Source organism: Carlito syrichta, unplaced genomic scaffold, assembly GCF_000164805.1.
Source record: "Carlito syrichta isolate Samal-C Ts95f unplaced genomic scaffold, Tarsius_syrichta-2.0.1 Scaffold287615, whole genome shotgun sequence".
NCBI classification, from domain to species: domain Eukaryota; kingdom Metazoa; phylum Chordata; class Mammalia; order Primates; family Tarsiidae; genus Carlito; species Carlito syrichta.
Window position 1 is genome coordinate 75466 of NW_007231711.1, and position 17263 is coordinate 92728.

At 37.3% G+C, this 17263-nt stretch overlaps 1 protein-coding gene across 3 annotated transcripts in view; it reads right to left on the reverse strand.

The window, feature by feature from the left end:
- RAB2A (RAB2A, member RAS oncogene family) overlaps positions 1–17263 on the reverse strand; it is a 94964-nt gene that overhangs the window by 52431 nt on the left and 25270 nt on the right. For 2 of the 3 annotated variants that reach the window (XM_021709897.1, XM_008052873.2), the window contains exon 2: positions 8726–8797. The exons of the other annotated variant lie outside the window; for it this stretch is intronic. In XM_021709897.1, the coding sequence (XP_021565572.1) occupies positions 8726–8797 (72 nt within the window). The remainder of the gene's footprint in view (positions 1–8725; positions 8798–17263) is intronic. 3 annotated transcript variants of the gene reach the window in all.

The following is a 17263-nucleotide window of genomic DNA, read 5'->3' on the forward strand; positions in this document are numbered from 1 at the left end:
AGTGGACCTTGAACATCCAACGTAATACTATAGAAAATGACTGACAGTGGTGGGAAACTATGGGGGGGAGGGGAAGGGAGATGGGATAAACGGTAGTAAATACCTGTCTGGGGATGGGGAGACACCTCTTATCAACAAGGGTGCCTGAACGAAGCATATTTGTATACCTAACCCTTAACTGTACCCCACAATATCATAATAAAAAATATTGATTAAAATTAAAAAAAATAAATAAAATTTTGCAACCTGACAAACTAAAGGTAATCTAAAACAAATGCACATTAATGACCAAGAAAACTTAGATAAGAAAAGAAAGAACATTAATCAATATAAAGTATATTACAAAGTTACCATGTCTACCACAGTGTGATGCTGTCTCATGAAATAGAAAAAAAGGTGAATACATTTTAGGCAGGACGCAGCGGGTAGTGCCGGTAAACTTAGCACTTTGGGAGGCTAAGGCAGGAGGATTGCTTCAGCACAGCCTGGGCAACATAGCGAGATTTTCTACAAAAAAATCCAAAAACTTAGCCAGGTATGGCAGTGTGTGCCTACAGTCCCAGCTACTTGGGAGGCTGAGGCAGGAGGATCGCCTGAGCCCAGGAGGTTGAGTCTGCAGTGAGCTGTGATCACCCCACTACACTCCAGCCTGGGTAACAGAGTGACACTCCAAATCCAAAAAAAAGATTTTAGTGTCTCCAAATAGGCTTGCTAACATGAGAATTTAAAAAATGGTAAGAATGAATGGCTTATTTAATTAGGTGTGGGGCTACAAGTTACCCAGGCATTAAGGAAAACGTATTAATATACATGACCACATACCAGATGGAATACAAATTTATAGTATTAGAAGAATATGTAAGAGACTACACAGTTTATGTAATTTTTGAACAAAGTAAGGCTAGAAACCCATAAAGAAAAAGATCAAGAGATTTGACTTTAAAAAAAAAAAAAAACTAGTAGTAGAAGGGACAAAGATATAACAGGTAATTCAAGAGGGTAGACAAGTTGTTCCTGAACATACAAAAAAATGCTGTCTCTGATTCACAAACATTAAAAGCATTAACAAGCTGCACCGGAGGCAAGGGTGAGAAGGAATGAGCACTTTTGTACATTAGTGGGAGGACTGCAAACTAGAACAGCTTTGTGTGCATTTATGAATACATTTAAAAGCTCTAGAGGGGCAGTTTTTCTTTGAAAAACTTGCCCACGGCAGGTCCTTCTGTCATGAATTGTCCTTCTTCCTTTTTCTCACTAATAAAATTTGTTTGAAAATTTTGCTGGCCACTCTAAAATTCATTTTAGAAATGAAAAAAAAAAAAAAAAAATTCTAGAGGGCAATAACACATACCCAACCGTTCACAGTGGTTGCTGGAATGCCAAAATTATACTGCAAATTTAACTTTCTCTGAATTTTTACGTTTTCTCCATGATCACATCCCAATAGGAAATACATTTACATTTCAAAAATTAGCTACATAGACTTTGCAAAATCTTAATTAGATGTTCAAGAGGTCTTTTAAGCTACTACCCTAGCTCTTGGCAAAGTTGATCTAGATAACTCAAGTTACCAGAAAACTGAACCCTAAATAAATGAGCTTATTTTTTAAACTGATTTCCTGTGGAGAGCCTGATGGAAATAATGCTGCTTCAACTCCATCACCTTTTCCCCAGAAGTATACTTGCACTTCCAGCAATCATTTCTTATAGGTTGACTGGTTTAAGAAAGTGAGGGAGGTAGGCAGAAAGTTGGTATCAATATACAAATGACCTAGCCTCTAGACCAGTTTGTTAAACTGTTCCTTAGTAGGCAGCAAAGTAAATATAGCAAGAATTAGTGGGCTTTAACTAGTATTATTTGTAAACAACATAACTGAGTAGTATAAAACAAAGGAATGCATACACTAAGCACTACAATGGTTAATAGTGCTTTATGGAGTTTTCCTCTCAGCTAGATAGATAGCATATTAATTTAGTAAATATTGATAGAGTCCCTACTGTTAGCACATGCTGGGGATATAGCAATAAGTCAAACAAATATGTCTCTGCTTTATGGTTCTTACCATCTACTGGTGGGGGACAATTTGTTTACTAATATTTACTTATATAAAAAGTGAAGGAAAAAATAAATCTAGGTGGGGGGATGAGTATGTGTATATGAGTGCATTCATGTACACTATGGTAAGATTTAAAGGGAAAAATCACAAACTATTTGGGACATGTTAAGTTTGAAATGCCAGACACCTATGAGAGGAGATGTTGAGGAAGTAGCTGGATATGTGCTTGGGAGAGGAAGGCTAATTGGAGTGGGTTCACAAAAGAATGGGTAGAAATTAGAGATAAAAAATATGGATAATTCTTTCTGAGGAATTATGCTAAAAATGAGAGAAAAAGATCAAAAGCTGGAAAAGAAAATAGAGCCATGAAAAATGACCAGCAAAAAGGGAAAAATTACTGGTGCCTGAAAGAAAAAAAGAACTACTAAAGCAGTGGCCTTGGATAGGGCGGGCTAGGAACTGAAGAGAGCTCAACCAGAGTAGCAAGGAGAGACTGAATTTATAGACACAATGTAGGCAGGTAGGTGGGTCCATGCACTGGTGGGAACCTGTGGAAATGTTCCTCTCTTGTCTCTATTTTCTAAGTCAGAGAAACCAAGGTTATCAGCTGAGTGTGAAAGATAGGAAAGGTGCTGCATGCTTAAAGAACAAGAAGGTATGATACAGTTCTACAAGAAAGTGAATGCACTGGAAATAAAGTGCAATTGTCAGGCAGTATTAAGGGTTTATGTGATGTTAACGTGTCCAAGAAAGTAAAATGAGACTAGTTAGCACTGACCTGTGTTTTTCTCCAGTCATATCTAGCTATACACGTTTGAATTTAGCCTATGGTTTAGGCACAAGACTATGATGAAACAAGAAAGAGACAAAGGGACTGAGTGTATATGTAGAAGGGATTAAAAAGGCATGGTAATTAAACTTAAAACTGTGTAAGGAGGAAAGTAAGAACACAAGGGGGATGACAGTGAAAATATGTTAGGTTCAGTGGATTACAGCTCTGATAGGGTAAAACACTGATTAGCATTAGGAACTAGAGAAAGTGAATTGGAAGGAAGAGAGGGAAAGTCAGATAGCCAGAGGTATGAAACTAAAATTCTAGAGTGGTTTCAGATATTGGGGATGACAAGGTCCTGGGAGAAAATGGGAGAGAGTAGCTGAAGTAGGGTAGACACAAGACCAATGCAGGAAAGAAGCAAAGGAGCTGAGAGGTCAGCATGTGTGAGGGTGTGTGCTCTTATGTGTGCACAAGGCAGACAATATAAAATGTATTTCTAAGCCGGGCTTGGAGGCTCAGCCTGTAATCTCGTGCTTTGCGAGGCTGAGGTGAGTGGATTGCCTGAACCTGCGGGTTTGAGACCTGCCTGGGCAACTTGCCGAGACCTCATCTCTACAATAAATCAAAAAAATTAGCTGGGCGTGGTAGCACGCGCCTGTAGTTCCAGCTACTTGGAAGGCTGAGGCTGAAGGATCGCCAGAGCCCAGCAGGTCGAGGCTGTGGTGGCTGGGAGCATGCCACTGCATTCTAGTTTGGGCAACAGAATGAGACTTCAACTAAAAAAAAAAAAAAATGTATTTCTAGCTGAGTAATCAGCTAGAGTCATTGCTCCAATGCTTTTCAACTTTAACACTCATATGAACCACTTGGAGATCCTGTGAAAATGCAGATTATGACTCAGTAGATTCTTTAACAAGCTCCCACATGGTACTGATTTGCTGCAGGTCCAGCGCAACAGTCCGTGAACCACCCTGAGAGTAGCAAGACTCCAGTCTGATTCTTCAATGTAATTGTGTCCATGAAGTTATTTATAAATTGCTTCTCTGATTCATATCTTAACAATTCTCACTGATACAGTCAAAGGGTAAAGAATATTTGATAAAGTCTTTACTAACTTTATATGGTCTTTTCAATCATTTAATTCTTTCTTAGTCATAACCCAACCTTAAATTTTTCGGCTTCATCTATTCATCAGGTAAAAACAAGTATGCAGCAGCAACAAGACATTGTTTGTTTGTTTGTTTTCTTTTGAGACAGCGCTTACCGTCATCCACGCTAGAGCACAGTAGCGTGATCACATCTCACTGTAGTCTCAACCTCCTGGACCCAAGTATCTGAGACTACAGAAACATATCACCATGCCTAGCTAATTTAGTTTTCTTTTTTTGTGGTTTTTTTTGAGTTGTGGTCTCATTCTGTCACCCAGACTGGAATACAGCTCACTGCATCCTCAAACTCCTGGACTCTCATAATCCTCTTGCCTCAGCCTCCTAAGCAGCTAGGATTACATATACCACCATGCCCAGTTAAGTTTTAAGATTTTTTATAGAGACAAGGTCTTGCTACATTGCATAAGCTGGTCTGGAACTCCTGGGCTCAAGCAATCCACCTACCTTGGCCTCCTAAAGTGCTGGGATTACAAGCATGAGCTACCACACCCAGCCAAGATACTGTCTTATGCCTATTTTAGCAAATATTCCAACGCTCATTTTTAAAATATATGATAAAAATCTAATTGTTTTTATGTCTGAAAAATAAATTGCTGTGATGGGTGTCAAAAAATGTTAAGTAGGTATTGTGCCAATGAAGCAGAAATAAGAACTTAACAATACTTACTACTTCTACTGGCCTGCATTTAGCCTGAGTGAGAGAATGGCTATACTGAATGCGCTCTGAGTGCAGTGTATGTAATTCTACGTAAGCTGTAGCAACAGAAAGGGGTGGGAGGAGAATAACTGAGTAGGCTTTGCTTTCAAAAATGCATTCCAGTGGGGAAAACTTAACTATCAACATCAACAATGAACATCAAGCACCTATTAGCAATCTGAGAACAGTTCTATGATCCTGGATGTTCTGTTTGCTTCAGATTTTTTTAAAAAGCGGCATCTCAAATATACTGAAACATCTTAAATATTAAGATCCTTTGCTGGTTCAAGCCCATCCAGGGATGTCAAACAAACAAACAAACAAACAAATCAAAAAGATCCTGTGCATTGTAAATGGATTGAGCACATTTACATTCAATTTATAGGATCTAAGAAAAAATGCCAGTTTAAAAGAGGTGGTCATGATAGCCACCATCTCATTCTATAATAATGGATTGCTGCTAAAGCCATGGTTGGACTATGACCCCTAATAGTTAAAAAAAAATCAATTTTGTGAATATGCACTGAATGTAATCTCATTCAACATACAGCAGGTAAAAGATGAGAATGCTTACATTCATCCATACAATTTATTCTGCCTTTTTAGGAAGAATGAACCTGTTTATGATCAATAATGTTTCAACACATTATCGACCAGGAACACCACCGCCTACACCCATAATGCTGAGCATTATGTTGAAATTCAGTGCCTATACAGTTATTCCACTTTGGCTGTTTCTCAGCAATTTTTTATAGTTCTTCCTTTCCCGTCAACAAGATTTCCCCAAAAGTATAGGTATACAAATCTCATTTGGGGGCTGTAGTTTGGGATATGCATAATATTCAGAAAAGAACTTCAATAAGCAGAGATGTCAAGCAATGGCACACTGAGAAAAAGCAAAAGTTTGAAGATATGAAAAAGTACAAAATATTCAGGGAAGAGTTAGCAGTGAAAACTTAATGGAGTATGGTGTCTATATATGTTAGGGAAAAGTAGAAGAGAAAGTGAGAGAAGAATCATAAACTTAAGAGTCAGTGGTTTATAAACAAGAGCAGAGAATTGGTTATTACAGTAGACAAAAGACAGAGACATGATGACTAGTTAGAACAGCTACGTGTGAGAGAATTATGGTAGTAGCTTTGAAAGACGATTCATTCAAATTTTGCCAACATCCCTCCCCCCAATCCCACTACCAACTTGGGAACCATTTTGTATAAAAGTAACTCTGGGCCCATGGTCAGAGCTGACAAAACAAGAGATGAATGGGCCTGAACCAAGTTGAACCAATGAACTCTCTTCCCTAGGGAGCTTGGAATTAAGTTTAAGAGAGTCTCTGTTCTCCTGAACAAGATATGAACTTTGGAGCTAATGACAATGGCCATTTTAAACCACGAAAAGAGAAGCCCAAAACACTGGTTAATATGAAGAAAGAAAAATGAAGCAGGCATGAGAAGAAAATGAGAGACAGAGGGAAGAATGAAGACGGAGAGAATTTCCCATGTTCCTTCCTTAAGAGCTCTAAGCTCTATTTCCAGACTGACCCAGCTGGCTGACTGCCCTCAATTCTGGAATATATCTGAATACTTAAAATCATAAATTCTCCTTTTGCTCAACCTGATTTCAGTGGATTTTTGTTATTTACAACCAACTGCAAGAGTTAGAAAGAAAAAAAAAGGTATTATCAGTCAGGGTACAACCAGAAAAACAGAAACTACACTTAAGTATTTAAGTGCATAGTGAGTTTAATGTAAAGGAAGAGCCAAGAAGAGAGGGGAAATCAACGCAGAGATTAGCAACAACAGGAAGCTGTTGCCATCCCTAGGCTGGAAGGACAAAGAGAAAAGTTGGCAATATCATAGCTCAGAAGCCAGACCACCAGTGGGCTTGCTAGGAAGGGGCTAGAGCTAGAGACATGGAAAACAGTATCAACTTAGTCAGAAAGAGAAGTAGGAAGAGATCCTTGGTTTTTATTTTATTTTAGTCTATTTCCAAGTGCCTCCCAATACAGTTCACATGAGTTAGTTTCCAAACAACTCTCTTGGTTTTCTCCTTCATCTCTCTCGGCACCTACAGCCTATGCTAACATCTGACAGTAGGCTCAGGCCCATCCTCTCCGTTGGGTGTACCATAACAACTTAGAAATTTATACATAAGATTCAATGAAAAGGAAGAGCACTGTTGTTTAGTACAGCTAAAACCAACTGCTGGGCTAGTTGTCTTAGGAGTGAGTCATGCCCAAAGTTGGCTACCAAGGTTTCAAACCTACTAAGCAAAGAACAAATCCTATTAAAAAAAAGAAAAATGAGCTCACAAAAGTTCAACAGGTTTGCCGTGTAGCTCATGCCTACAATCCCAGTACTCTGGGAGGTCGAGGTGAAAGGATTGCTTGAGTCCAGGAGTTGAAAACTAACCTAGGCAACACAGCAAGACCCTATCTCCACAAAAAATAAAAAAAATTAGCCAGGTGTGGTAGCATAAGCCTGTAGACCCAGCTATTATGGAGGCAGAAGGATTGCCTAAGCCCAGCTGGTCGAAGCTGCAGTGAGCTGTGACTATGCCAATACACTCCAACATGGGCAACAGAGTGAGACACTGACTACAAAAAAATTTTTTTTTAAAGTTAAACAAAGTCATAAGAACCACCATGAAAAAAATTACCTGTTTTACCCATCATTATTGTATATTCTTGAAACTACCAAAATTAAAATAGAATATGGATATTCTTATTGGCAGCAGTTGCTAATGAAAGCTTTCAACATATTCACAAAGTACAAGTGGCTTGGCTGAAAACTATCAATTGATCTGATAATTTGATTAATAAGCTCTATATTTGATTTGGTATTTTAAACATCAATATGCTATAAATGATAAGTTAAGAATATCAATAGAAAATAGCAGTCAAGGGCTGAACAGATTAATTAAGCAATAGGTTGTAAAGAGTAACCAGATTTGCAATTACCTTTTTCCTTCATGTTTGATTAAGTTCTAGTTAATGGGTTACAGCTACAGAAGAATAATCCACCTAGGTTCTTTAGCTTTCAGAATATAAACATAATTTTTAAGCAAATAAGAACCCCAAAACAACATGATTATCTAGTTTTTAGTTTATCACCCATTTTAATGTTATATCTTTCCATACTATTAAAACTGGGCAATATTACTATTTTAAATAAAAGCAGCTAATATTTCTGACTATTTCTTACCAGTAACTATCTCATTTGCTCTTCACAGTTGAGGAGTTATAAAATTTGGTAGCTGGCAATTTTTCTCAGTTAATAATGATAGGTAAGTCTAAAGCACTTTCTATGTTGCCAGGCTCTTTACTCCAATGCTTTTATATTTATTAACTCATTTACTGTTCATAATAATTGTGTGACTGGTACTACTATTCTCATTGAACAGATAAAGAAACTGAAGGATGGTGGCAGAGCTTTGATTCAAATTCCAGGAAGCTGGTTCAGAGTCTCTGCTCTCACCATAATGCTACAATGTCTCAATTGCTTTTTCCATCATTAAATATAATCGAGGTCAAGCACAGTGGCTCATGTCTGTAATTCCAGCACTTTGGGAAGCTGAGGCAAAAGTACTGCCTGAGCCCAGGAGTTTTGAGATCAGCCTGTGCAACATGGCAAGACCTCATCTCTACAATAAATCAAAAAATCAGAGGGCATAATGGTGTACACCTGTAGTCCCAGTTATTAGGAAGGCTGAGGCCAGCAGGTCGAGGCTGTGGTAGCCGTGATTGTGCCTCTGTACTCCAGCGTGGGCGACAGAATGAGACTTCAACTCAAAAAATAAATAAATAAAATGACAACCAAAATCTTAAATATTAATGTCTTGTTGCATTCTAACCACTTTTGCAAAGATGGTTAACATTTATTTTTACTACATTTTTTTTTTAAGTGACAGACTGCAGAGCAACAAACCTAGTTTCACTAATTTTGGAAACATCACTAATAGAATAGATCCTCTAGCATCTTAAACTACTGGAAATCTGTGATGCTTCCCATTTCTTATAAAAACTTACCAATAGTAAGGTCATGCACTGGCTGAAACCTCTTGTCTGTAAACTGTAGCAATAAGCATGATTTGCCAACACCTGGAAGTTAAAAAAAATTTTTTTAGAGACAAAATTCACAAAAATTAGGACACACTTCAAAAGCACATGGAAAAGGGGCAGCCAGAGTTTCTGGTGCACAGTAGATTGAAAATCTACCGTGATTTCTCAACACTCGAATGTCTAGGAAAATCAGAGGATTAATGACTTATATGGAAGTTGTAAACCAATCTAATACCCTTTGCACCACCCTTTCTTACACATTCAACATTTCTTTTTTTGTTTGTTTTGTTTTGGTTTTTTTTGAGTTGGAGTCTCATTCTGTCGCCCAGACTGGAATGCAGTGGACGCTCCCGTCCACCGCAGCCTCAACCTGCTGGGCTCCTGCGATCCTTCCGCCTCAGCCTTCCAAGTAGCTGGAACTAGAGGCGCGCGCTACCACGCCCGGCTAATTTTTTGATTTATTGTAGAGATGAGGTCTCACCAAGTTGCCCAGGCGGGTCTCTAAACCATAGGCACAGGCAATCCACTCACCTCAGCCTCCCAAGGCGCGGGATTACAGGCTGAGCCACCGAGCCCGGCTATATTCAACATTTCAATGTGAAAGATAAAATGTGGTAGAAGACAACTAACCAGGTCCGCCTGGTACCTCTACAACAGTACTCATGCAGTACAGTTTTCATGCACTTTTGTCTTTTGTGCAACAGGGAAAATATTTAAAGCACAGTAATAGTTTATTTTTATCATACCTATAAACAAACAAAAAAGCTAGCAGTGTTTGGGATCTGCTTTTCATGAAAAGCTACTTGATCTATTTTCTCACCAATTAACTTCATGAGCAACTGTAATGTGAAATGCATTCCTTCACTCGACTAAAATTGACCTCATTAAGGTCATAAATAACTTCCACATTCCTAAATCCAAAGCAAAATTTTCTAAATACATTCTACTTGCCCTCTACGAAGAACTGAACACTGAAACCCATATCTCCTTCCTACTCATTTTCAGGTCCACTAAGAGAAATACTTCTTCATTCTCATGTTAGACAAAGGGTGCTTAATTGATAGCATCCTGCACTTCTACAAAACACTAAAGGCAGTCATCATTCATTCATTCACTCACTCACCCAAAGCCTTTATTGAATGCAAGAACTGAACTAGGAAATTGAAGATACAGTAATGCAGAAAACCGACATGGTTACTGCATATGGAACTTATAGTCTAGTCAGATAGAAAAATTAAAACGAAGATTCAAATAATGTACTGTATATGAGTAATTTGAAATAATTACTACATTGAAAGAAAGTGCTATGAAAAAGAATATCAAAAGAGACTTAATTTGGACTAAAGTGATGGAAGGAGAAGTTATTTCTGAGGAAGTAGCACTGAAAATAAACTGAATTTCAAAATATAAGTTTAGAGTTTCTTTTCCTTCTGTTATATATATTACAAAAAACCCAAAGTCAAACTCATTGTATTAGATTTTTAACTCTTCTAACAGCCTTTCAGGTGAAACAAAGACAAAAGGACTTGTTTTTCTAGGTTAGTTACCAAGTATACAAAAGGAATTTGTTCTATGTCCAAAACCTAAAATAAAAGGAAATTATCTTTTTAAAGGTGTGAAAATACAAAATAGGTGAACAGTAGAGATATGACTCTTCGGTTCTTTAATATCCAAAATTTTCCCATATGGTACAGAAAAATATGCAAGTATAGCAGGAAATCGCAGGCTTTACTGTGGGACCTCAGGAATCATCTAAGACTTTGGTAATCATTTAAGTCAGGGGTCCCAACGCTCCCTAACAATCTGTGGCAAGTTCAGAACTGGGCTGCTCAGCAGGAGGTGAACAGCAGGCCAGCAAGCCAAAGCTGCATCTGTATTTACAGACGCTCCCCATAGCTCAAATTACCACCTGAACTCCACCTTCTGTCAGATCACCACTGAAAAGCCTGCTTCCATTTCCAACATCCTGTCTTTGTGAAGCAGGGTTTTCAGTAGTGACAGCAACCAAAACAGGATTACAGAGTAGAATGGACATAAGCAACATACTTCAGGTGTCACTGTCTCCCATCATCCCCAGATGCGACTGCCCAGTTGCAGGAAAACAAGCTTCAGGGCTCCCACTGATTCTGTATTATGGTGAGTTGTGTAATTATTTCATTATACATTACAATGTAATAATAATAGAAATAAAATGTACAATAAATGTAATGCACTCGAATCATCCTGAAACCATCTCTCCCCCACACACCCCAGTCCATGTTTTGAAAAACTGTCTCCCATGACACCAGTCCCTGATATCAGAAAGGGTGGGGAACACAGATCTAAGTGATAGAAGAGCCTGAAAATCCTTTAACAGCTTACAACATAATATGTATCACTCTAGTAATACCAATCTCATTCTAAGTGCTGGTTAAATATAGAGAATGCTTACTCTTTGGATCCTCACTTTTCTTTTTTTCTTTTTTTTTTTTTGAGTTGGAGTCTCACTCTATCGCCCAGGCTGGAGTGCACTGGCACGCTCACTGACACTCCAGCACTGACCTGCTGGGCTCTGGAGACACTTCTGCCTCAGCCCTCCAAGTAGCCGGAACTACAGGTGTACACTACCACGCCTGGCTAATTTTTTTTTTATTTATTGTAGAGACAAGGTCTCACCATGTTGCCCAGGCTGGTCTAGAGGCCACGGACTCAAGCAATCCTCTTGTCTCAGCCTCCCAAAGTGTTAGGATTACAGACTCGAGCCACCATGCCCAGTTTGAATTCTCAGTTTCAAGACTCCATATACGTATATATTTTTAAGAGATAGAGTTCCATTATGTTGCCCAAGCTGGCCTCAAACTCCTGAGCTCAAGCAATCCTCCCACTTTAGCCTGCCAAGTATATGGAACAATAGGTATATGCCACCATGCCTGGTTTTCATAGTATTTTAACATTTTCAAAAAATGTTCAATTGACACATAATAATTATACTTATTTATGGGGCAGAGAGTGATATTTTGATATATATGTGTAATGATCAAATCAGGGTAATTCATATATCTGTTTACTTCATTTATTTTATGTGTGTTAACATTCAAAATTTTCTCTTCAAGCTACTTGAAAATATACAGTAAGTTATTGTTAACTATAGTCATCCTACAGTACTAAAGAACACTAGAACCTATTCTATCTAGCTATCATTTTGTGTCTGTGAATCAATCTCTCCCTTTTCTCTCCTCTCCACTACCCTTCCCACTCTCTAATAACCATAATTCTGCTCTCTACTTCTATGAGTTCCCACATACTGCAAATACATGCAGTATTTATTTTTCTGTGCCTTACTTATTTCACTTAACATAATGACCTCCAGGCCCACCTATGCTGCCACAAATGACAGAATTTCATTTTTTTCATGTCTGACTAGTATCCCATGGTATACATATTCTACATTTTCTTTATCTATTCACCTGTTGATAGATACCTACACTGACTAGTACACATACTGCATATAGTGTACATATAGTACAGAAAATCAGAGAATTGAGCCAGACAACTGTTAAGTTTCTTCTAACTCTATGAGTTGGCCTTGATAACTGATTGATTAGAGCTTTAAAATTAACATCTAAACATTTGTTTAAGTCTAATTGCAAAACAATGTCCATCAGCCATTAAGAACAGCAAAAGGATGAAGATAACATGGTATATGTTTTTTATCACAACTTATAAAAGTGATAGGTCAGATTCCTGTTGGAATATAGCAAACACAATGGGACCAAGTGGTAAGCTCAACTTCAAATAGATCTGTACTTCCAGAAAGAAAGGCAAATCCTTATTTTATGATTAAGCACACTAATTTGAAACTTTAAAACTTACTCTCCAAACTTTAAAACAATTTTTACTGCATTTTAAAAACGAAGAACACACTTGTGGTTTAGTCAGACTACTGTATTAGGCTGGTCTTTCAGTGCTCTGTTATATGCATTATGACCTCGACACAGATAAAACAAATAAGCTGTATCTCTGTGTGCTGAAGTTAATGCAAGTCTTAATTCAATAGGCACATTAACGCTCAGATCAAACAGCCAACTGCATAAAGCTGACGAAAAAGACCCTTTTGAGAACTTCTATCTATCCTGCAACATTGGCCAGATCGGCAGAAAGAACGTCTTTCTTTTACCAAAATGTCATGCTTTCTATATTTAAAAACACTTTAAATTGAAGTTATATTTTTAAAATGAACCTATACAACTTATGATTATTTGAAATGCCTTAGATAGACAAAATAGTAATTTCAGCATGAGAAATGACTAAACTTCTGTCCAATCTGATGCTTCATCTAAATAGATTTTCCTTATTTTCTGGGAGTGGGAAAAAAAAGCCTATAAAATGAAACCATTAAAATAGGAACCAAAATTTCATGGTAAACAGGAATCAAAAACCTTTGACTAGACTTCACCTTCTAAATAAAGCTAAGTAGTATTAAAATAAATCTTACAATAAAGTTTAATTTATAATTACAACTATACCCTGAACAAAGAATACGTCAAGTGTTGACTGAGTTAGAAGTTTCTTCCTATATGTACACTTCACAGGACACCCTTTACTTAATATCTGCCTTTTTTGTAGCATTATAAAGTAAAATTGAGAAAAATCTCCAAGGTTTCTTGCTCCAATTTTCTCAAGAGCCTCTCTTAATTTTTGACACTCCAAGTTCTTCTAAAGCATTCACTATATCTCTTCTTTAACTGTTTAGTAGTCTAAATATCAGCCCCCACTCATCAATAGCATTACATGGAATTCAAGCAGATCACTCCAATATATCCACAAGTTTAATGGATGCTAAATATTTGGTGGGATTCGCAACAGATTCAGCATTTATTTTCATGGAGAATAATAATCAGATATGGTGACTCTCTTGGAGGGAGTTACTTAGAAAAAGAATTGAATGATAAAATAATTTTTAAGTAGCCAGCAAATATTTTAATATTATGACTATATTCTTAGGAACTGTGAATCATTATATTTAATTACGAATAACAACAGATAAAACTTACATAAAGTTTATCTTGTGTCAGACATTGTTCTGAGTACTTTATATATGTCAACTCATTTAATGTTTAGGAAAATATTGTGTTGTGGTTAAGATTTCTGACTCTAAAGCCACACTCCTTGAGTCCCATTCCCATTCCTGCTCTGTCAATCACTATCAACAGAATCTCAAATAGCAATTTTTTAAATTTGAAAAATAATAAAAATAAAAATTTTATTATAAAAGTAAAAGCCAAAACTCTAAGTACAGTTTCCAATGAATACATATCACTTTTGCACCACTGTAAAGTCAAAAAATGTTAAGTCAGACCATTGTATTTATCTTCTTAATGCCTCAGTTTCTTAATATCTAGAAGTAGGTTAATAATAACGCCTATCCCAAAGGCTTATTGGTAGTATTAAGCAAGTAAACACAGTCTAAGTGCTTAAAACAGTGTCTAGCACATGGTAAAGTTCCAAAAAAGAATTCAACAAATGTATGTTACTATCATTAATACTACACCATCTATTATTATGTCTATTCACGCTTTAAGCTCCCTCAAGGCATGACCATGTTTTATTCATTTTCAGGGTTAGCCACGTGTCCTCCAATGCAAAAGCAAAGGCTCCTGAACTTGTGGAGTAAAGAGAGACAATAAACTTTTTTCCCCAACATGTGTTTACATATGAAGGTGTGTATATAGGAGAGGAAGAAATAGAAAGGAGAGAGAAAACCAGAGGGCATGTCAGTTTCAGATGTTAAATGCCATATAATTTTTAAGCAAAGCAGGGTAAGGATGTGGGAACCTGGAGAGCTGGGGGGAAAGAGAGGAGGGCATGTACTAAACCACATGGTCTCTCACTAAGAAGGTGAGATTTAAGTAAATATTTAAAAGAAATGGGGAAATAAGCAGGTGGAGTACTGAGAGAAGTGTATTCTCAGCTGAGGAAACAGCTAAGAGGAAAAAGTTTTAAAATGGCTCATTTTAGAGAAAACTGCAATGAGGTCAATGTGGCTAAAGCACAGAAGACAGGGAGGTCATGCCCTAGAACTGTGGTTACAAGAATCACAGAGGCCTAATCATACGGACCCTGAAGAAATTTCTAGGTTTACTGAGATAAAATGGGGGACTCACTGGAGAGTCTTGAGCAGAGAACTAATATAATTTTACTTAAATTCTAGAAGAGTCACTGCTACAATAAGAACGAAGTTATAAGTGGAAGCAGATGAGAGTAGAAGCAGAGATCAGTAAAGAAGCTTTCTCAAAGAGGCAAGAAATGGTAATGGACCACAGTGGTTGCTTGCGATGGAAGTGGTTTGAAGTGACTGAATTCTGTATATATTGTGAAGCAGAGCAAAGATAATCTATTTTAAAAAATTCTAAAATTTACTTCTAAATTTCTTTTCTGTTTTAAAAAAATATTTTTACATTCAAGTGGTACATGTGCAGTTTGTTACATAGGTATTACGTGATGGGCTTAATAGAAGCCCATCACCCAGGTAAGCTTGGTACCCAATAGGTGGTTTTTCAACCCTTACCTTCCTCTCTCCCCCTCTTTGGAGTCCCAAGTGTCTGCTGTTCCCCTCCTTATATCTGTGTGTATTCAGTGTTTATCTCCCACTTATAAGTTGAGTATTCAGTTTTGCTTCTGTGATAATTTGCTTAGAATGATGGTTTCTAATTGCATCCATTTTGTTGCAAAGGACATTCTGTTCTTTCTTACGGTTTTACAGTATTCCGTGGTGTACATATACATTTTCTTTATCCAGTACACCATTGAAGGGCACCTAGGGTTGGTTCCATGCTTTTGCTATTGTAGATAGTGCTGTGATAGACATATGAGTACAGGTGGTGTCTTTTTGGTAAAACGATTTATGTTCCTTTGTGTATAAACCCAGTAATGGGATTGCTGGGTCGAATAGTGAATCTATTTTTAGTTCTTTGAGAAATCTCCAAATTGATTTTCAGGGGTTGCACTAACTTACATTCCTATTAACAGTGTAAAAGGATTATCTTTTCAAGATAATTTATTGATAGTGTGAATGTGAGTTCTGCAAGAAAGAGAAGTGTGTTAAAAATGACTCCAATGTCTTTGCCTAATCAACTAGGAAGTTCAATGAGATGGGGAGGCTGTAGGTACAACAGGCTGAGGGTGAAAAGATTATCAGTTCCAGTTTGGTTATTCTGAGCTAAGATGTCTACTACACATCCAAGTGGCAAAGCTGAGGAGGTAATTTCAAATCAAAGATGAATCTAGGTTTCAGGAAAGATGCTCAGAATGAAAATATAAACTACAGAGTTGTCAGCATAAGATGGTATAAAGTCATATGAAAAGAGGAACCAGCAAAAAAAGACTGACACATAGTCCGGTTTGTTTTATAATCACAGAATTAAACAGAATTAGAACAACAAAAAATGCTGAGTAAAGGCTGACATATTCCAAAACCCTTTCTTTTTAAAATGGAGAATGGAAAGCCTTGATTTAAACTTTACAAAACAAATGTCTGAAAAGGAAGCCCTTTAAACAGTTATTTTTGTCATTGCTGCTAGTCCTTTATCCTAGAGACGTAGTATATTCCTTCGCCATTCAAAGCTAGATCTCATCAATTTGGGTATCTTTTTCTTGTATTTTTATTACCTCCCTCTTTATGGAATTCCTTTCCTCAGTACACATATGCATTCAAATCTCCTATACTCAAACACATCAACTTCCCCTAAGAGGTCAGTCAGCTCTTGTACACCAAATGCTTTCAGTTGCCACAAGCAGAAACGATTACTAACTGGAACCCTAAACCTGATAGAATGTTTGAGAAGACTTAAGAAAAAAGACCAAGTCCAACACAAATAATTATGCTCAAAGTTTGGAGAGTAAGTGTTCAAATGACAAAAGTTATTTATTTGTTTTCCTCAACAAATAGAAAACCACTGCCCACCCTCCACTTACCCTTATATTCTGGCTTTTTTCCCTAGATGTGATCATTGCTGTAATGGACTTCTAGAGTATTCCTACCTCTGAAATTACACTTAGTAGGTACTAACTTTTATCTTACAGTACCAGTTATTTAAAATTTGGGGTTTTTTAATCATTAAAAACAAAAGCTCCCTGAGGGTAAAATTTGTATTCTTACTTATCTTTTCATTCTCTGATGTACCTAGGATGAACTTTTCCCATAGTATTCCTTAAATATTTAATTAATAAAAAGCAGATGCGCAAAAGATTTTAAGGCCTTGGGTAAACATCCTGGATATACACAGATCATTACCACTTGGTAATTAATATAAATCACTACACTTATTAATGCTGCTTTAGAGTTCCCATCATGAGGTCATTTTATTTTCCTTTACTCAGGACAGTGTTGTGAGAGCTGAGTATCTAAATGCGAAATCAAGCCGGGCTCAGTGGCTCAGCCTGTAGTCCCGCGCCTTTGGGAGGCTGAGGTGAATGGATTGCCTGAGCCCGCGGGTTCGAGACCCACCTGGGCAGCGAGACCTCATC